Source organism: Pteropus medius, unplaced genomic scaffold, assembly GCF_902729225.1.
Source record: "Pteropus medius unplaced genomic scaffold, Ma_sr-lr_union100, whole genome shotgun sequence".
NCBI classification, from domain to species: Eukaryota; Metazoa; Chordata; class Mammalia; order Chiroptera; family Pteropodidae; genus Pteropus; species Pteropus medius.
In genome coordinates this window covers 1201775-1222539 of record NW_024344433.1, presented here as the reverse complement: position 1 = coordinate 1222539, position 20765 = coordinate 1201775, and the positions used below count along the sequence as shown (strand labels likewise).

The 20765-nt window shown below is 46.8% G+C and overlaps 1 protein-coding gene and 1 long non-coding RNA gene across 2 annotated transcripts; one reads left to right on the top strand and one right to left on the bottom strand.

Annotated features, from left to right (window-relative positions):
- Nucleotides 1-4135: 4135 nt before the first annotated feature.
- Nucleotides 4136-19025, top strand: CUNH2orf92 (chromosome unknown C2orf92 homolog). The gene is made up of 8 exons (XM_039872501.1): nt 4136-4232; nt 5415-5575; nt 8246-8308; nt 12765-12857; nt 14874-14936; nt 15154-15309; nt 17277-17418; nt 18723-19025. Exons 2-8 carry the CDS (start codon nt 5479-5481, stop codon nt 18853-18855), a joined length of 747 nt encoding a protein of 248 aa, XP_039728435.1. The 5' UTR covers nt 4136-4232; nt 5415-5478; the 3' UTR covers nt 18856-19025.
- Nucleotides 19026-19038: 13 nt separating this feature from the next.
- On the bottom strand, nt 19039-20551 carry LOC120610235 (uncharacterized). The gene is made up of 2 exons (XR_005654891.1): nt 20248-20551; nt 19039-19360 (listed from the first exon to the last, which is right to left on the bottom strand). It is a non-coding gene; the product is annotated as an uncharacterized LOC120610235 (long non-coding RNA).
- Between the last annotated feature and the right edge of the window lie 214 nt (nt 20552-20765).

Here is a 20765-nt window from a genome sequence, read left to right as displayed (position 1 = left end):
CTAAGTGACCATACTCTCAACAGGTCAGGGCCGCCCGCTGTCACTTCTGCTCTCCCGAGATGCTCCTCATGGGCGGGCTGGGGCATGGCTCAGGTAGGGGCTCCGCGGCCCTGATGGGTGCGCGGGCTCCCAAGCAGAGAGCGGGCAGGCAGCGCGCAGAGGACTAGCCCAGCGGGACGATGTCCCTCCCGGCGCCGCCGCGTGCGACCCGGAGGCAGGGCGCCCGCCCTCCCCCCGGCTGCCGGGCCTCACGTTGTCGATGACCACGGGCTGGTTGGCGATGATATCGTAGGACTCCATGGCCGGGCCGGGCCGGGCCGGCCCTGCCCAGCAGGCGGGCGGCAGGAGGGACTAGCGAACAGACGGGCAGGCAGAAGGACTGGACCGCGGCGGCTCCAAACGCGGGGCCGTGCCCCTCCCACCCGGAGCTCGCAGCCTACGCGTGCCCGGGCTCTCTGGAGAGCGCGCCCTGTGGCCAATCATCGCTCCTACCTGGGCGGATTGACAGCACGCTCCCCCGGGCAGCTGAGGGCAAGGGGGCGGAGCCAATTGTGGCCGCCCGGAAGAACTGTTGGGGAGCTTCTAAGTTAGGCTGCGCAGGGTGAGGATGACGTCATGGCCCCGGTTTTAAAAGGGACGTGGGAAGAGTCAGGCAGGCGTGAGGTCACTTATCCAGAAGGGTGTCTTCCGAATCTCCAGCACCTCCGACAACACTCCTTCGTGGGCGCGCAGTCCCCGAGGAGGCCGGCGTTGGATATTTCACCTAAAGCAATTCTTTAGTGAGCACTGAGGAGGATCCTTCCCTGTAATAATTACAATTTCGTGGTAACGGTAGCTGGCGTTTATCCAGCACCTACTATGCGGAGCACTTCTACCCACTTTACATGAATTATATTAAATTGAGCCAATAACTCTACGAGGTAGTTGTATGATTATTCCCATTTTGCAGACCGTGGGCACTGAGGACCCTCACTTACATAACGTCTCCCAGGTTATGGAGCGAGCAGCAGCTGGGATTAGCGTGCGGGCAGCCTCTAGCTGCGCTGGGGTCAAGGCTGCAACAGTCTTAAATTCATTTTCTAACTGAGCCATAATGGTTTGCTTCTATATATACCTTTCCCATTAGATTGTGAGATTGAATTTGGTAAAATCGAAGAACATCATACAGAAAAGTGCAGAAATCATAGGTTTACATTCAATGGATTATTTTAATGTAGACACACTCATGTACTTATAACTGAGTTTAAGAAACAGCATGACAAGCACCCCAGAAGCCCTCCACCCCTGTCAGAGGAACTGCCCTGTTCCTCCTCAGAGGTGACCACTCTCCCGAATTTTAACACTACAGGTTAGTTTTGCCTATTACAGAACTTAATGCAAATGGAATCATAGGTATGTATTCATTTGTATCTGGTGTCTGTGCATTCATAAAATGGTCCATGTCCAACTATTTAAAATGATAAGGCAGTTCTATATAATCTAATGTGAAACATCAGTATATATGGCTAAATCAGAGGAAAGAAGAGCAGATGCAGTGTCCAGAATGTTATGTGCGAAAGGCTCTGAAGATTATATGAGGCATCTTAAGACCCTTTAATATGGAAAAGAACCATTGCTGGATGTGGGTGAACAAGAGGAGAAGTCTTTTTACAATATAAACTTTTGTACTGAATTGTTTTTAACTTGCTCATGTATATAATACCTTTTTCTCATTTTCATTGTGGTAAACACATAATATACAATTTACTATTAACCATTTTTAAATGTACAGTTAACTTAGCGGTATTAAAATCATTCATAAAGTTGTGCATCATCGTCACCACCGTCCATCTCTAGAACTCTTCAGTTTGTAAACTGGAACTCTGTACTCATTAAACACTTACTCCCTATTCCCTTCTCCCCCAGCCGTTCTATTTTCTGTTTTTATGAATTTGACTACTCTACTTCATGTAAATGGGATCATACAGTGTGTGTGTGTGTGTGTGTGTGCGCGCGCGCGTGCGCGCGCGCGCGTGTCTGGCTTATTTCACTTAGCATAATGTCCTCAAGGTTTATCTATGTGACAGGATTTCCTTCTTTTTAAAGGCTGAATTATATCCCATTATACATATATACCACATTTTGCTTATCCATTCATCCGTTAATAAACCTTTGGTTTGTTTCTACATTTTAGCTATTGTGAATAATGCTGCTATGAACACGGTATACAAAGACCTCTTCGAGGTCCTGCTTTCAATTCTTTGGGATGTATAACTAGGTATTGGATTTCTGGATCATATGGTACTGCTATTTTTAATTGAAGAACCTCCGTACTGTTTTACATAGTGGCTGCACCATTTTACATTCCCACCAACAGTGCACAAGGTTCCGGTTTCTCCACATCCTCTTCAATGCTTATTTTTTGTTTTGATAGTAGCTATCCGAATGGATATGAGGTGGTGTCTGGTATCTCATCCTAGTTTTGATTTGCATTTCTTTAATGAGTTGTAGTGTTTAGCATCTTTTCATATGCTTATGGGCCATTTGTACATCTTTGGAGAAATGTCTATTCAAGTCCTTTGCCCACTTTTGAATTGGTTTGTTTGCTTTTTTGTTGTTGAGTTTTGGAAGTTCTCTATATATTTTGGGTATTAATCTCTTATTAGATATATGACTTGCAAATATTTTCTCCCATTCTGTGGGTTGAAATTTTACTCTGTTCATAGTGTCTTTTGATACACAAAATTTTTAAGTTTTCATGGTCTAATTTGTCTATTTTTTATTTTGCTGCCTGTGACTTTGTGTTGTATCATTGCCAAATCCAATGTTCTGAAGCTTTTGCCCTATATCTTCTAAGATATGAATTTTATAGTTTTAGCTCTTCTATTTAGTTCTTTAATTTTATGTATGCTGTTAGATAAAAGTCCAACTTCATTCCTTTGCATGTGGATATCCAGTTTCCCCAGCACCATTTGTTGAAAAGACTGTCCTTTCCCCACTGAATGGTTTTGGCACCTCTGTCAAAAGTCATTTGAACATATATGTGAGGTCTTATTTCTGGGCTCTCTATTCTATTCCCTTGGTCTATATGTCTGTCTTTATGATATCTTACTTTTTAAATAAAATTTAAAAACCGAAGTGAAAAGGTGTCTGCATAACTAATAAATACCTGAGCCTTTATAAAAGAAGGCCAGGGTCTTGTTTGTGAAAAAAACTCCATGAATAATGGACAAAAGGACAAAAGTGCTGGAGGGAGGAGCGGCTGAAAAGGGCCCTAAAAGTTCATGTTGTTGAAGACTATAGAGCAAACTTGGCTACAGAAGCAGGAAGGCAGGCTCATCAATTATCCTCTGAGATAACTAGGAAGAGGAAAAGCTCAGAAACATTACTTTGGAGGGAGAAAAAAAGAAAGAGAGGAAGAGAGGGAGGTGGGTAAGAGCATGATAGTATGAAGAGTATCCCTCAAACCTACAGAGCCAGCCACTCTCTCATGCTCCTTCTGGCCATCCTCTCAGCATCTCCCAGACAGCACCTCCGTTTCTTGCCTGAATTTCACCCTAGCACTTAGATTCCTTTGATCTTCTCAATCTCAGTAACTGTCACTTACACTCACTTTACTGATAATCTCTGTTGATCCAAGAAAGATTATACCTGTCAAAAAAGACTCATGGTTAACTGGGCTCAAATTCATAATCAGAGTCTAGCAGTTATTGTTTACAGGGCACCTCTCGCTCATGTTATATTTCAGGGAAAAGCCACAGACTGGGCTGCCAAGCCTGCTGCACTGTGTTCCTGCTGGTTAAGCCAGCACTTATAAAGGACTTCCTGGAATGGTATTTTGACCAATGGGCTGAGACCACCCCTGTCCAATCAGAGCTATACAGCTATATTCTCATTTGCATATTTACTGACCAATCAGAACAGCTCCATACTGACCAATCAGAACAGCTCCATACTGACCAATCAGAACAAGTGGTTCCAATCAATCAAGACATTGCAATTTGGACCAATCAAACTGCAAATTTGGATCCTTCATTTGCATAAATGTGGACCAATCAGGGACCAGGGCAGGAGCTTTCTCTGTATAAGTAGACCTCCACTTTGTCTTGGGGGAGTGCACTTTTTGTTTCCACTGGTGGCTGCGTTTCCCTGAATAAAGTCTCTCCTTTTACTGCACCCCAGATTGGGGATTCCTATTGGTATTGGATTAAGGGCAGTAACCTTTTGTTGACAAGACAAGATGTACCAATCCTGTAAGTTTTTAGCACATATAGAGGAGCTCATAAGGTGAGGTCTTTGGGGAATTCCCCCTAGGGACAGACACCCCCCCCCAAAAAAAAAGAGATGATGGAATGCTGTGCCTGATGCCATCTCCTCCTGGTTATGCTTAGGGTGAGAGTTTTGTGTTGGGTTATGGGTTAAATTTTGTCCCCCACCGCAATAAATGTTATGGGTTAAATTTTGTCCCCCACTGCAATAAATTTATATGTTGATGTCCTAACATCCAGAACCTCAGAATATGGATTTATTTGGCGTGTCTTTACAGAGGTGCCTAAGGTTAAATAAGGTCGTTAAGGTGGGCTGTAATCCAATATGACTGGTATCCTTGTATGAAGGGGAACTTTGGACACAGATGTGTGGGGAGGGAAGATGATGTGAAGGCACAGGGAGAAGATGGCCACCTACGAGCCAAGGAGAGAGACCTTAGAAAACACTAACCCTGTTGACACCTTGATCTTGGACTTCTAGCCTCCAGAACTGTAAGACAATAGAATTCTATTGTTTCAGCTCCCCATTTTGTGGTACTTTGTTATATCAGCCTGAGCCACTCAGAATTCTACTTTATAACTTTTGTGCAACTTTTTGCCCCTCAAAGATCTCTTCTACCTGTCACTGTGTATAGTGTGTGCACATGGGGGCTAAAGGGCAGGGCTGGCAACATAATTTGTGGGGCCCAATGCAGAATGAAAATACAGGGAAAAAAGTGCAGTTAAAGGTGCTAAAATACAAAGATTTTTTCTTCGAAAGTAGTTTAATACTTATAAAACACAATAGGAGAAATAGTGATACACAATTATTGGCTTATACTTTTGTTTATAATATTTTTGTTATAATTTTATGTAATACAATAAATAACAACACTTAATGTGACATCTTGATTTATCCTAAGATTTTTTTAGCTACTCTAGCCACTTCCAATTCACTTAAGCTGATTTAGAGAGTTTTTGTCACCTGCAACTTAAGATTCCGGTTAACATCCCATCGCCTCCTGGCTACAGTGCGTGTGGGACGAAGGAAGGCACTGCAGGGCTGCCGGTGTCCCCCTCCAGTCCCTGTCCACAGACACTGGGCCCTCCCCTTTTCCTACTGTAGAACTGCTGCCACCTCATTCGGCTGTGACTTCACAGACTGGTGGGTTCCACTGTATCCTGCAGGTCAAGGCTGTTCTATCATCTGAGGATTTCAGAAGGTTTACTTCTCTCTAATGGTGCACAGAGCATGGCGAAGATGAGAGGAGCAGAGACCCTCCTCTTTGTCCTCCTCCTGGACTGTTGGCAGGGTGTGGAGCGCCACCACCTGTTCCTCCAGGTCAAAGGTACTGTCACCAGTATATTGTTGTAGATAAAGTGGGAGACACACTGTGAGCCTAAATCTGTGGAGAGACGGTCTCCTCCTGTCGGCTCTGCAGTGGTGACACGGGCCTCACCCCATCTCTACCGTCTTCCTGTACCTGAATCTGCCATATGAAATTCTTGCTCAGGAGAAGGGAGTAACTTTACCATTTTTCCTAACTTCGAAGCTTTCTCAAAATCCAGAGTTCCACAGGGGTTTATCATACATACATATTTTAACTTTTCTTTATAAAAATTTCCAAACATACACAAAAGTAGACTAGTAGAGTGAACCCTCCATGTGCTAGCCAAGATAGTCTTGTTATATCTGTCCCCTCATAGATACATACTATATTTTAAATAATAGCTTGAGGTATTATTTTTACGTAATGTAAAATTCACCCTCTTAAAGTGGCGATTTTTAGTATATCCAGAGAGTTGTGAATCACCATTGTCTAATTTTAGAACATTTTCATCATCTCAGAAAGTAATGTCACACTCACTACCTGTCACTTCTCATTTCCCCTTTCTGACGGCCCTTGACTACCACTAATCTACTGTCTGCTCTATAGTTTTGTCTATTCTGAATATTTCATGTATGGAATGATGTGGTCTTTTGTGACTGGCTTCTTTCATTTAATATATTTTTATCGTTCACCCACATTGTAGCATGCATCAGTACTTCATTCCTTTTTTATGACTGAATAATATTCCATTGTATAGATATGCCCCATTTTGTTAATTCCTTTATCATTTATTTGACAGGCGTTTGGGTTGTTCCCACCTTTTGACTATCTGAATCACGCTGTTATGAACATACTTCATAGCTTTTTCCAAGTAAACATTAGATTTCCCTGTTGTTTTGCTTTTTACTAAACTAATTAGTAATTCTTGGAAATTCTTTCAATGTAAGATATATCAGGTCTAGGGATAAAAGCAGAAACAGTAGACACAGTCCTTGGGATGGCGAAAGAACAGTATTGTTCTGCAAAAATTATATAGACCAAGATCACAAAACAGTGTCAATTGTCTTAAAGGACAGTGAGTAGGTACATTATGCAAACTGTCAGTTAGGGGTGACAGCAGGAAAAGGGAAGACTACAGGAACTACTTCTGTTAGGGCACTTTAAAATCCAAAGGGTTTTTTTGAAGATATATTTTACTGCATTAGTTTGCTTACACTTCTATTGTATTGATCCTTAATGATTTACTAATATCTCAACAAAAGAGAACTTTTTGTTTCTTTCATTTACCAAAAAGGCATTGTACCTGGAAGCAATGTCCAGGCACTGGGAATGACTCGATTACTAATTTTCCTGTAGAGTTGAAAGCTGCCATGTACACAAATTACTCAATGGCTATGCAGAGCGAATGCCAGGAAACCAGGTGACAATCAATGTTGTCAATGGTTTTGAATTAAAGTTCAGATTCCACAAACACTTAGGCCTGCTCTGTGGCACTCAGAGTAGGTGGGTGCTATGGTTCTGCCAACCTCTTCATTAGGGGACAGGTTTTTCCTCCTTGGTGGGTCACTTACTTTCCTGGGGCCAGAGGAAAGGGCTGCCCTTAGAACCAAGAAAATGTGTCTGAACACGGAGACCTCACAACTTCCATTAGAGGCTCAACATATAGCTCAAAATCTACACAGATCACTACATTGATTTTTTAATCGTTTCGCTCTTTTTAATTTTAATTTAATTTTTAAATTAGAGTTGACATTCAATATTATTTTATAATAGTATCGGATGTACGGCAGAGTGGTTAGACATTTACATAATTTATGAAGTGATGCGCCCGATTAGTTTACTACCCACTTGGTACTATACATAGTTATTATGATATTATTGACTATATTCTCTATGCTGTACTTCACATCCATGTGAACGTTACACTGTTTTAGCACAATTGATTCATATCCTTGATGGAGCCCTGTGAGTGTGAGCAGAAGTCTTGAACTCAGTCTGTGATGTCCTAGGGGCCATTGTGCACCAGTCCATTTCATTCACCTTCATTTTTTCATTCGCCAATGACAACATCAGGAGTTCCCTTTGCTCATCAAGCAGGTCAAGTGAGGAAGCCTCAGGCCCTCTGAGCGCCCCACAAACAGAGACCCACAGTGCAGATAGGGGAGAGCCAGGTAGTATTGCTACCTAGCCTCCAGAATAAGAAAGTGCCATATTTCCGAAATGGTCAGGGTTCTCCCTATTGGTGTCATTCCTTGGATGGGGAAGAGGGGGGAGTTCTCAAAAACCTGAGGTGCGTGTCTGTCTGCTTTTGTTGTCCCTACTGTGATCCCTGAGCACAGCCATGAGTTCACAATAGGTCTTGATACCCAGACATGGGAAGGGGAGGGCGCTTCTCGGTCTCCAGGTCACAGAAGCATGTTTTCTTGCCCCTTCTCATGAGCCTCCCATGGTTGATGCCTTGCCCACAGGTCTCAGAGGAGGGAAATAAACCCACAGAACTTCACTGCCCAAGCTCCTGAGGCACTCAGAGAGGGGGACTGGAACTGTGTCCTGCTCTGTCTCCCTCCAGCAGGCCCCCTGTGCGATGCTGCTCTCAGAACACCACGCAAGAGAGACCATGGCCTTGAAAAGGTTCTGTGTGGAGCCAGTGAAAGAATGACTCACAGCTAAGGGTTATTTTCCCCACAGGTTCCAAGGCCGACTCTTCACCAAGTTCAGCAAATCTGGAGGAAGGCTTGGCTAAAATATTTGGTAAGGATTCTCCTCATGGGAACCACAGGGCCGTGTTTGAGCATCACATGCTTGTCCCCAGTTGGCCCCCAGATAACCAGTTCCTGCTGCCCTGATGGGGACGAAGGTGCTTTGTATGGGTGCTGGAAGCAGTTCTCTGAGTGGCTGGAGTCCCGAGAAATCATCAAAAGCGTAGCTGATCGACACCTGGGAAGGATTCTGTCCCTCAGGGAGGCTTCCTGGTGGCAGCAGCAGGGCCACCCTCTGGAAGATATTGGAAGTGCAGCGTCAGCCCTCCCTAAGGGCAGGTGCATTGCATCTGCCTGGACTGTACCAGGAGATGCAGCTGCCTGTGGTCGAGGAGGTGAGGCCCAGAGACTGAAAGAGACATTCTGCCCAGGTCCTCAGCCTTCTGGAGTGTGAGGATTGCCTGGGAGATGTAGTAGAAAATCCAGACCCACCCGGGCCATCAGGTTCCTTGGTGCGGGGTGAAACCTTGGCGAGAGTTGTTTTTAAAGCCGGCCAGGTAGGTCTCAGCTGGGGCTCTTCGATCTACCCCAAACCTCCCATTTACTGCTTGAGAGTAACTGGCCTAGGGAGGCCTCAGTAGTGGACATGGAGGCGAAGGGTGTGAAGCCACAGCCGTCTGCTGAAGGCCACCGTCCAGATTCCAGAGCAACCTCTTTGGTGCTGTGTGGGATCAGGATTGGGCCCCGAGAGTTGTTTGGTCTGAATAGGGGCTATGGGGGCTGGGGGTGGGAGCACGAGTGCTGCTCTCTGGTTTAGGAGCTGCTCGGTGTTCCGACCTCAGGGCGGTGCCTGCCAGTCTTCTGGGGAGAGGACATCCCTGAATGTGGGATGTGGCCCTTTGCACCGCGTGCTGTCCCATGTCAGGAATTGTGGTTTGCCCTTCTCCCATGTGCTGTTAAAGAGGCTTCAGTAAATTTGCGTAATTATCTGCTAATTAATGGGCGGGCACCCATGAGTGAATGAAGGAATGAGTGCAGTCAACTCTTGCAGCCCCACTGTCCCTGCTCTTGGGAGTTCCCGCCTGGGAACGAGAAGACTTCTTTCCTAAAGGTGCCCCATGTCTCTGAATCCACATGTGAGGAAAAGGGTCGTGCATCTGAAGATGGGTGTCTGGGTCAGGGTTTAGGAGGCTCTCATCAGCCCTGAGGGCCTACTGAGCTCCAGTGCTCTGCCAGTATGGGCCTTGACATTGGTAGGCCACCGATCAACTTGCCTGGTTCTGTCTGAGCAGCAGTTCAGGAACTTGTAGTTCACCCCATTCACCAAGGAAGGGGCTGGTGATGAGAACTCATTGTTTGGAATGAGTGAATGTGATGGTTAATTATTGTGTCCTTATAATAATCACCTATCTATTCACCAGGCGAGTAGACCACCCAAAAATGTACCAATAGCCCCTGAAAAAGGACTCAGAATAAATATCATCAATGTGGCTTAGCAAAGTAAACTTGGAAGGGGAAAATGAAATGGCAGTTTTCAGAGACGGGCAGAAACCAAAAGGCGTTAAAAGTGAAGGAGAAATTAGTATGTTTCAAAAAAAAAATGTAACTATGAGACATTAGTAACAGGTTTATAAATGGAGAATTTTCTGTTTATAGAATCTATTATTCTTCTTCCCCCCTCCTCCCAGCCTCTCACCAATTTTTGTGGGTATAATTTTTATATACAACATCCGTAAATGAATTTGAAACCTCTGAGGAAAGTCTTACCCTTTGGATTTTTTGTGTCCTTGGCAGTCCTGTTGTGACATGAAATTGTCTGGGTCATGACCCCCAACTCCAGATTCTTCTCTGAGGCACAGGGAATGTCCTGTGGGATCTTGGTGGGGCTGTCATTGGTCTGTAGCAGCTGTTTAATGACTGCTTCAAGGACTTCTCATGGTCCAGTAGCTCATCGGGTTAGTGTCCCCAGATTGCTTCTCCTAGGTTTCTTGCATTCACATACTGACCCACCAGAGCTGCTATGACCACTATGAACACCAGAGTGTTGAAGAGAATTGACTGGCACCCAACATTCATAGACAGGAGTGAACTTGGGGGTCTCAGGAACTATTTTCACTCAACCCAGACTCAGCCCCTCCTGGCAGGGCCCACCACCTCCTCCTGAAGTCTGCTCGGTCCAGTGCCTATCTCCTGGCTGCCTGGGGCTGAGCTGGTTTTCCTCTCCTCTCTGCTCTGGCCTTTGCCTCATTGCTCTGCATGGCTGTGTCAGTGTGCCTGGTCATGTTTATGTATATCTACCTCTCCCACATGTCTGGATGGCTCAAGGATGCAGGCCAGGCAGCAGGTCTCCATCCCCTTTGGACCTCCAGTTCCTCTTACAGTTTTGTGTAGAGCTAGGCAAAAGCTTTGTGTATGAATGATCCACAGTCTTCTATTCCAGCCGTCCCCAACCTTTTCGGCACAAGAGACCTGTCCTCCTATGAGAATCTAACGCTTGATGATCTGAAGTGAAGCTGAAGTGGTGATGCTGGTGCTAGGGAGCGGCTGCAAATACAGATGAAGCTTCACTTGCTCACCCACCACTCACCTCTTGCTGTGTGGCCCAGTTCCTAACAGGCTACAGACTAATACTGGCCTGTGGTCCAAGGGTCGGGGTCCCTTGTTCTATTCTATCCCAATCTGCATGGGCTTTATGATTTTCAGGAACTTACACTTGGGTCCTCTGTACAATAATGACTCATCAGAACTGAGTGGCCAGGATCATCTCAGTGAAGGACGTCCAGATGTTATCATAGTCGCTGTGCCCGTTAAGAATGCACTTGGCTGCAGTTACCAGAACACCTGAGTTTAGTGGCTTAAACAGAGAATAGTTCATTTTATTTCTGTCACACAGTCTGAGGGAGGCAACCTTGGCTTTGGTGCAGTGCTCGGTGACCTCAGGTTGGAGCCCGTTTGAGATCATCAGGGCCTTCCCTGGTCCTCCTGTCTCTTGGTCATAAGACAGCTTCTGCAGCTACAGACATCACTTCCACTTTCAAGGCAGGAGGTGGGGGTTGGGGGAACTACAGCCCCAGCACTGCTTTCTCTCTCATCTGAGAGGCAAGGCTCCTCTAGGGTCACAGGAGTTTTCAGGGGAGCTTTGCAGGGATAGTCCCTGAGGCTCCAATCAAAAACAGGCAAGGAAGGAGATAAACATGGCTGGTAATGGTATACCGCAGAATCTATGCCAGGTTTTTTGTTTGTTTGTTTGTTTGTTTGTTTGTTTGTTTGTTTGTTTTTCTGGTCATATTGTGGGTCCCAGGCCTGGCTGGTCCCAGGTCTGGCTGTGATCCAGGCTCGCAGCTAGGAATAGGACCCCAGATTTAGAATGGTACATTAGTGTAGTAGGGTGCCTGCTCCTGAAATATGTAAACATAATTCAGCTTATTGTATCACGCATGTGTGGCTGAATGCCACTATTGTACTCTGATATATGTGGAGCCATGCAGTCCCTTGGGGTGCAGAAGGGGAGCAGAAGAAGAGCAGAAGTGTGCTCCCTGCAATAGAACTGCACTCCCTGCAATAGAAACACGCTCCCCACAATAAAGTTGGTGTCTGCCATTTCATCCTCATGTTGGCCTCTTGTGTATTCTTCCAAATGGGCGTCTCACCACTGAAACCTTCCTTTCTTGATCAGCTTGGTGCTGGCACGTATGTTAATTAGATCTTTGTTTCATTTGTACTTTATGTCTTTTTTTTCTTCCTTGCCTACATTTCACCTGTGCAAAGTTCCAATGAGTAGAAAACAAGCAATATGACCAACTGATCTGGGCGTTATTGTTATAAATAAGATGGTGAGCAGCACTTTCTAAATAGCCTTTATCGTGATCCTCACGCTGGTCCTGTGTTAAGTGCTTTTGTATACATTGTTTTAGACAATTTTTCCCAGAAGATCTTCGAGTTAAATAATTGTGTTACCATCCTACCAGTGAGTAATCCAAAGTTCAAAGGGGTTAGAGTTATTAGCCAAAGATCACGTTTTGGTAAATGGCAAAGTCCTAATGAAGTCTGTTTGCCACAAGAGCAGGACTTTCCCTGCGAGCAGCTTCATAGGAGAGGCAGCACGTCTCTGGGGGAGAAAGTGATGTACTTCTTATGGAAACAGGGAGAGGTTTGTTCATACAGAGGGATAGATTGGGGACAGTCCCAGAGGTGGAGAGAATGAGCACAGGTGCAAGAAGAAAAATTATAACATTAATATCATGAGATTTGGGGGAAATTTTCTATAGTGTGTCTACAATGTTTCCTGTCTGGGATATCTAGTGAAATCACAATTTTTCAGAAATGATTTTGATAGACCCAAGTTCTCCTTCCCAAGACCAGGCATTTTAGAGTGTGGCATTATATGTCTAATAAATGATATGTGTCACTGATTTACTGTATTTCTAGAATGCATTAGGTACTTACAGAGAAGGACATGTCAATCCTGCACTGCTAGTATTAACCTGCCTTTCTTTGCTTCCCTTGAGATGAAATTTTCCTGCAAGTGTTTTCCAGTGCTGCCTTGGATGAGACAAGAAGAACAGCAGGCAAATCAATTACAAAGAGAGCCATGAAAGAAAGTAAGTATATGTCTTTAAACCTGCAAGCACACACATTTCTGCAGGCCTGTGTATGTCTTATTTGTTCTACCCTACCATTTTAGCATCCTTGAAACCAGATGTGTGGGGGAAACAAAAATTGAGATGTGGAAGGAAAATTGTGTGAAACACCTTCTATAACCTAGCAACTATGGGAGTCTATTGTCTCCAGTGTGAATACCCCTGAGTTTTGGGGTGATCTCTGAAGTTCACATGTCAAGAAGTCTCTCTCACTCTGTGGGCTGTTCAAGGGACAGGAACTAATTTCCAGGTGGCATTCACTGTTGCTGGTAGCACTGACCATGAGTAGTTTAGTACCTTTCTGTTCAACAGAGCCTTGTGGTTCAATGCGCATAAGTGCCCAAGTCATTGGCTTTGAGAGTGAAGCCTTCCCACTTCCCTTCCCATCACCTCCCTCCATCTAGCATCTGGAAAATACTTGCACTGAGGAGCAGAGCCAATTTCTCTCTTTGCGAAATGCTCAAATGCCAAAGCTGAGGGGAACCAGCGGGTCACATACGCAAAAAACACGCACATTAGCCTAAATCACACAAGTGACAGAGAAACCCTTTAAGGTAGACACTATGTGCATTAGGAAAAAATTTAAATTGAGTAATTATCAGGATACACAGGCATACATGTCCTGTAGAAATTATAAAACCATTAGCAAACCAATTTTATGACTAACGCCCATGCCAGCGCACGGTTCATTTCATGAACCACAAGATTAAAACAGGGAACATACTGTAATTGGGATGGTGTCCTGCACACGGTTTTATCATGCACCTTGGCTGACACTGTATGAACAACACACTTTTAGCCAAGCGCTTACATGATTTAGTGTATGTCAGTGTATTCCTACTGATTCAGCAATGTCTCAGAACAGAGAACTGTCTGTGTGTAATTTATTGGATCAGACTAGTCAAACTCAAAATCCTTTGGCAAACACCATGCAGACTGTCCTGCTAATTTGCTTATAGAGTTGAAAGCTGCCATGCCTATAAATTACTCAGTGGCTATACAGAATGAATGCCAGGAAAGCAAGTGACAGCATCGTCACTGGTTTTAAATTAAAGTTCGGATTCCACAGACATTCAGAGTAGGTGGGTGCTGTGGCTCTGGTGACCTCTTCCTTAGGGGACAGGTTTTCCTCTTCGGTGGTTCACCTACTTTCCTGGGGCCAGAGGAAAGGGCTGCCCTTGACCTTGAATCAAGAAAATGTGTCTGGACACTGAGACATCACAACCTCCATAAAAACAGTCTGAACATATAGCTCAAAATCTGCACAGGTCACTACACTGTTTTAGCAAAATTGATTCATATCCTTGATGGAGCCCCATGACTCTGAGTAGAAGTCTTGAATTCAGTCCGTGACATCCTAGGGGCCATTGTGCACCAGTCCATTTCATTCACCTTCCTTTTTTCATTCAAGGACCCAATGACAACATCAGGGGTTCCCGTGCTCATCAAGCAGGTCAAGCGGGGAATCCTCAGGCCCTCTGAGCGCCCCACAAACAGAGACCCACAGTGCAGATAGGGGAGAGCCAGGTAGTATTGCTCCCTTGCCTCCAAAACAAGAAAGTGCCACATTTTCAAAATGGTCAGGGTTCCCCCTATTGGTGTCATTCCCTAGACAGGGGAAAGTTCTCAAAAACCTGAGGAGCGTCTCTGTCTTCCTTTGTTGTCCCTACCTTAAGCACTTCTCAGTCTCCAAGTCACAGCAGCACGTTTTCTCTCCCCTCCTCGTGGGCCTCCCATGGTTGGTGCCTTGCCCACGGGTCTCAGAGGAGGAAAGTAAACCCACAGAACTTCACTGCCCAAGCTCCTGAGGCACTCAGAGAGGGGGACTGGAACTGTGTCCTGCTCTGTCTCCCTCCAGCAGGCCCCCTGTGCGATGCTGCTCTCAGAACACCACGCAAGAGAGACCATGGCCTTGAAAAGGTTCTGTGTGGAGCCAGTGAAAGAATGACTCACAGCTAAGGATTATTTTCCCCACAGGTTCCAAGGCCGACTCTTCACCAAGTTCAGCAAATCTGGAGGAAGGCTTGGCTAAAATATTTGGTAAGGACCCTCTTCACCGGACCTCAGTCTATACATGGGTCACCCAGGAATTTGACTAAAAAATAAAAACAGAACTTTGATGTACACTTGTACGCTTCAAAATTCTCCCTAATTCCTCACTTTGACTCAGAGAGGAAGTTACTTTTACCCTAAAAACAGAACTAATCACTTGCCAATGGTTTTTAGTGGAACCCATTTTGCCTTTTATCTGTTGTAGGTCACGTGTCAGAGGAGGAGAGGAATAAAGAACCCTTTCTATTCAACAGGGCTGTAAGTGAGCAGTACACTACTGTAAAAAAAGAAATACTTCAAGAGACAGCTAAGCCAGGTAATAATCTACACAATGTGAAAGAAAGGAGAAACTTAAACACAGGTGAGTCAGAACTTGTTTGTTTGCCTTTCATGGTTTTTTTCTAACAGAGTAGTTGTCAGCATATTCTGCAAAAGCATAGATCTGCAGTTAAAATTGTGAATTAAACCAAATCCAGGAAATTGACCATTTTTTCAAAAAGATACTGCTTTCATGTTGCTTCTTCTCAGCCAGAGTCATTCATAACTTGGGCATCATCTTGTGAGCCCTTGGCAGGACTGGATGCTGAGGCTTTCTAACAACAGGAAGGGTTACATGCCGACCATGAACTTAGTCCCTGATCATCAGCCTCGGACTTTCTGAGCCTGGGCCCATTCAGCATGGGTGGGGAACCTGCCCATCATGGCAATGTGCTGGTACCCAAACCAGGTCACTCCTTCCATATAGCCACCTGCTGTCAAAATTATACCTGTGTTACTTCCTAACTCCGAGAGATTAAATACTGAATTATTCCAACAGAGCCCTCATAGTTACCTGATGCTGCTGCCTCCTGACACAGCAGAGGTACAGTCAGGAAGTTGAATAAGCCAGCACCTCCTGCCTTCATCCTAGGCTCCCTTCAGCACCAAACCGTCTGATTCCTGTCATTGTATCTTTCTCTACCCCATTTCCCTTTTGGTCGTACTACAAAGGGGATGACAAAAGCTCAAGGAGTCTCCAGTTTCCTTCCTCTGAGATTTCGCTAAGACTGCCTTATACTCCAAAGCCACATGTGCCACCCTTAAGGTTTCTGCAAGTCACCAGAGGGCCATTAGAACTTGGGAGCATCTTAGGATTAAATGCCTTATGTCACAAAATTCCCCAAACCTACATATACGAGGCAGGCTCTGTATATGGTAGACTTTCCTGAAACTGGGGAACTCGGGGTGGGAGCAGCAGAGAGGTTGTATGGCTACCCTGGGAAAAGCTTCAAACCAAATATCTGACTCCATATCTGACTCCAATGGCTTACTTAAAAGCCATTGCAGTAGGACTTTGTCACCTCCTCTAGTGCTGCTGCCTCTGCCCTCCATCTGAGCTCTCTTGTCTCCTCACTTCCTACAAATTGTGGTTTGTGGAACCTCCTTTCTGACTGCTTTGCTGCTTCCCAGCTCATACCCTAAGCAGCTCACTTTCATCACCAAACTGCGAACGAATGTGTTTCTTAAACGAGGCCAGTTCCTTCCTGAGAGGTTTGCTGGAGCCAGCAGCTCAGAGGCTAAGGTTTCCATTTCTGCTACAGGCAGAACTAACAGGTGTTCCCTGTAGACCAGGATGAGGTTGCATTGATGTAGGACAGGCAAGTTCCCACAAGGTGGTGGGGAGGGTTGGGTAAGCGGGGAGCTCAAGCTCTGCACAGAGAGAATCCCTAGGCTGAGCACAGGAGAGGGTTCAGCTCACTCCAGAGGCAGAGTCAAAAGGAGAGTTTATTAGAGAAGGGGTGACACTCCACAGACAGAGTGTGATCTCCTCTCAGAGGCAGAGAGTGAGAGGGCCTGAGAGAGACTCAGAGACAGAGAGACAGAGACAGGGACAGAGAAAAACACTGAGAGGGACTGAATTCAGAGAATTCAGTTTATATATCATTCTCAGTTCCAGTGAATTACACTTTAAAGACTTTGCTCATTTACTCCCTTGATGGTGTGGGCCTACAGTGTGAAAGGTAGACTCTGTGGCATGGAAGGGCTGCAGGCAGTCTCCAGCCTTTGGTCCATAGGTTCCCCAGGGTTTTATGTAGCAATGAACGATTGTGTTTATTTTGTGTAAGGTGTGACTTAAAGGCTTTATTTTCCTGCATTCGCTTCAGGGTGTGGGAGTGGCATGTTAGCAATCCCAGCAGGAATCTTCCTTTGTTCTCCAGGTGTTCTTAAGGAGGCTACAGGGCTGTCCAGGACTGTTGCAGTCTCTGAGTGTAGTCGATGTAACATTTAAAGTGTTCTCTTGCCCCCTCCCTATATATCAGCCTCTCTGCCCCCTGTCCTCTCATTTAGAACCCCGGAACAAGACGATGCCCTGCTCGCAGCTTCTGCTCTTCCTCCAGAGGAACATTGTCATCGCTGCCATCTCAGTGGCGGGAATCCTGGTGGCCACAGGGTTGTTGCTGCTCGTGTTGACCAGGAAGAAACAGCCATTGTGAGTGGCTCTTAACTCCCACGGTCCTTCCCAGAGCTCAATGTTTGTCCCAGTGTGGCCCAGATCTCCCTGTTGATCCTGGAGTAAGGAGGGCAGGGACCCTGAGCCTGGGGTGCACGTGCATCACCTGTCAGCCTCGTGAAAGCACAGCTTGCTGGCTGTCAGTGTTCAGGCGCTGCCTTAGAGTTTCTGGTGCACAGCCTGTTTTCGGAGTCTCTGCCTGGGCAGGGCTGGGCTCTATAAGCCACGCAGATTGGGCCGCCCCTGTTCCCACTGAGGGCTCCTGAAAGGGGGTGGTGTGGCCTCTGGCTGGGAGGCCAGAAAATAGGAATGTGGATGTAGCAAAGAAAGGGGAAGTACAGCAAGAGGATGGGAAGATGGGGCCAGAGAGGTGACAGCGGGGCTCATCCCCATCGGTACAGCTGGTTAGGATATTGAAAGACACTACTGGTTGGTAAACACCCCTCCCCAGAACCTCCCACAGATCTCCCATCTTCCCTGTGCATGGAGGGTTAACATCTGGCCCAGCGTGGCCATTCTGGCTGGTCAATGCCTGTCAGTATTTCGATTGTCCCCCGGGACGAGAAGGCTCAGGCACAGGGGCTCTGACCACGAGCAGGCACCAGAAAGCAAGTTGTTTACATGGTTATGTATATGTGATAATTGTACCTTGAAATTATGTCTCTTATTCTGCACCCTTTGTGAGAAGAGCAGGTCTCTGCAGGCCCGTCAGGGCCTGTTGGATACTGTGCTGGGTGCTCAGCCATGCACAGAGAAATGGGGCTGGGTGAGGAGTGAGGTGTCTGTCCCCACCCTGCCCCTTTCTGGCTCAGAGGCTGCTGCATGTAACTCCCCACCAGCATGGCACTGCTTTCCCTAAAGGTGTCTATTAAAATGCCAGGGCTCCTGGGCCTGGTAACACACACAGGCCAGCTACTACCACCTCATAGCCAGTGACCACCTCTGAGATAGGAATGGGTCCCCTGACACAAAGGGCAGCCCTGACTGGGGCAGGAGTTAGAGCTGGGAGATGGAAAGAGCCCACGGAAACGAGCCTGAGCCATGTCACAGTTCTGAGGGGCTTCTCCGTCATCTTCGCCATTTTCCTCCTTGTTCTTGGCGCTATCAGAAGGAGCCAAGACTGGCCACGTCCACAGAGACCCACCAGAGCTGTGGGGGCCTGAGCTGGGAGAACGTGAGGGACGGAGCTGCCTGGAGACAGAGTGGGTTTCTCCCTGGGCGGCTGCGCAGCGGGAATCCCTGTCGTGCACTGGTACAGTGCGATTTTGCTGGGTTTCTTTCAGATACCCTCCAGCAAACATGACCTACAATGTTTTTATTATGAACGGAAAGAGTTGGTGGCAAAAGTCTCAAGAAAAGAACTCCAAAACTTTCACAGAAAAGCAGAAGCAGCTGAACTGTGATTCCTGTGTCTAAGCAGGCGCCGGCCCCAGTGACAGGGAGCTGCGGCAGCCAGTCTCCACACCCAGGAGGCACCTGGCGAACGCTTCCCTTCTCAGCCTGGGGGACCAAGGGATAGTGCTCCACTGCAGGATGCTGAAAGTGGTATGGCACTGTGACCAGCGCAGGGAACTTGGCGCATTTACCCGAAGACAAATCTGACAAATGGGATTTCTTTATTAAAATGTTGATTCATTGATTTAGCCATTGCTCGAACAGACATTAACTGAACACCAAACAAGTAGACAATATCAGTATACTTGGCAACCAAAAGTGTGGGTGTCAGACACAGCCCTGGCGGGCTTTGAAGATGCAATGGGCTGGCTGAGGCTCTCGGGTGCTCTGTTAGGCCTGTGGTCCAAGGTTGGGCCCTCTATTCGGAGCTGGGTGTTGCAGGAGCCAGGAACGCCAACATTGCTCAAGTAGCACTTGCCCCAGGAACCCTGAAGGCGGCTGAGTCCAGAGGGGGAGACGCAGGGTCCTGGAACACCAGATGGGATGTGCAGGGACAGGGGAGGTCATAGATGAGAGGAGGGAGGCTGAGAGCAAGGAAGGGGTGTGGCCTAAGCACAGGGTCCCAATCAAGGGATGGGAGAACTGGCCCAAGACACTTGTGAGAGGCCTGGGATTCAGTTGGGGGGAATGGGTTGAGGAAGGTGAAAAGTGAGGGTTGGAGAGGAAGGGGGGTGGGTAATGGTTCTGAGGAGGAGCAGGCTGGAGCAGAACAGAGTGGGAGGGTGGGAGACAAGTGGGCAGGAGGAAGGAAGAACTGGTGCAGGTACCAGAGAGCAGGGCAATGGGGTGGGAAGAAAATGGAGCAAGAGGGGGAATGGAGTGGAGGGGAAGATTTGAATGAGGAGGAGTGGGACCAATGAGAGATAAGGAAGGCAGGGGTGAGGAAGAACTGGCTGGGGATTGGGCTAATGTGGGGGGCCGAGGGGAGCCTTCCCCTAGTCAGCATCAACCACAGCTGTTATTTATTGAGCACTGGTCCCCACTCAGCAAGCATTTATTGGGCACCTTCTGTGTGCCTGGCACTATGCTGGGCTGGATGGTGGGGACACCAGCTGCCAGCAGGTAGAGCAGCCTTCTTCACAGCAGGTTTCTGGTGTCCTACTGAGCTTGAAATGAGATGCATCTGTCAGGGCTTGGGTATACAGCAGGCACACCATAAATACCAAATTCTTTCTTGCGCTCTCGACAAGTTGTACTTCCACCCTCATCCCCTCCTTATCCTAACTTCTTGGGGCCCCAGACCTGAGAGACAGCATACCCTCCTGTTGGCCCCCAACCCCTACCTCAGGCTTCCATTTAAGGAACAAGTTGGGCTAAGCCACTTCTAGCCTCTGTCAAAGGTCTCCCCATTACCTGCGGGCCCACTGGCAGCCCTGAGCTGCCTTCCATCTTGCTCTTTGTCTGTCAAGGACGTGGCTCCCTTTGCCTTCTCAGTTTTCTCTCATGCTGAGGGCTTCTGTCTTCAGCTCACTGGCTGGTCCAGCAGCCTGTCCCTGGCTTGGTGAGAGGTGGCCACCTGGCAGCCTGGAATATTACAGAGTCTAGGTCTGTGGAGGCTCTGGGCTCCTGTTGAGTCAGGAAATCTCAGGCTTTGCCTCTTACTAGCTGTGAAACCTCTTGGCCTCAGTTCCCATGCCTGTAAATGGGGTAAGCCTATTTTATGGGGCTGTTGTGAGCATAAATGCACCTTAGCTGGGGCCATACACAGTAGTGCTTATAATAAATGAATCAATAAATTTTAGCTGTTATGATGACTCGGCAGAGCTTTGGCTCTGTGCCTGCCCAGCACCATTTCCCCTTTCTTCCAGTTATAGCCTTTGACTTCCCTGGGTTCTTCTCCCTTGTCTCAGTGTGGTATGCTGGGGCATGTT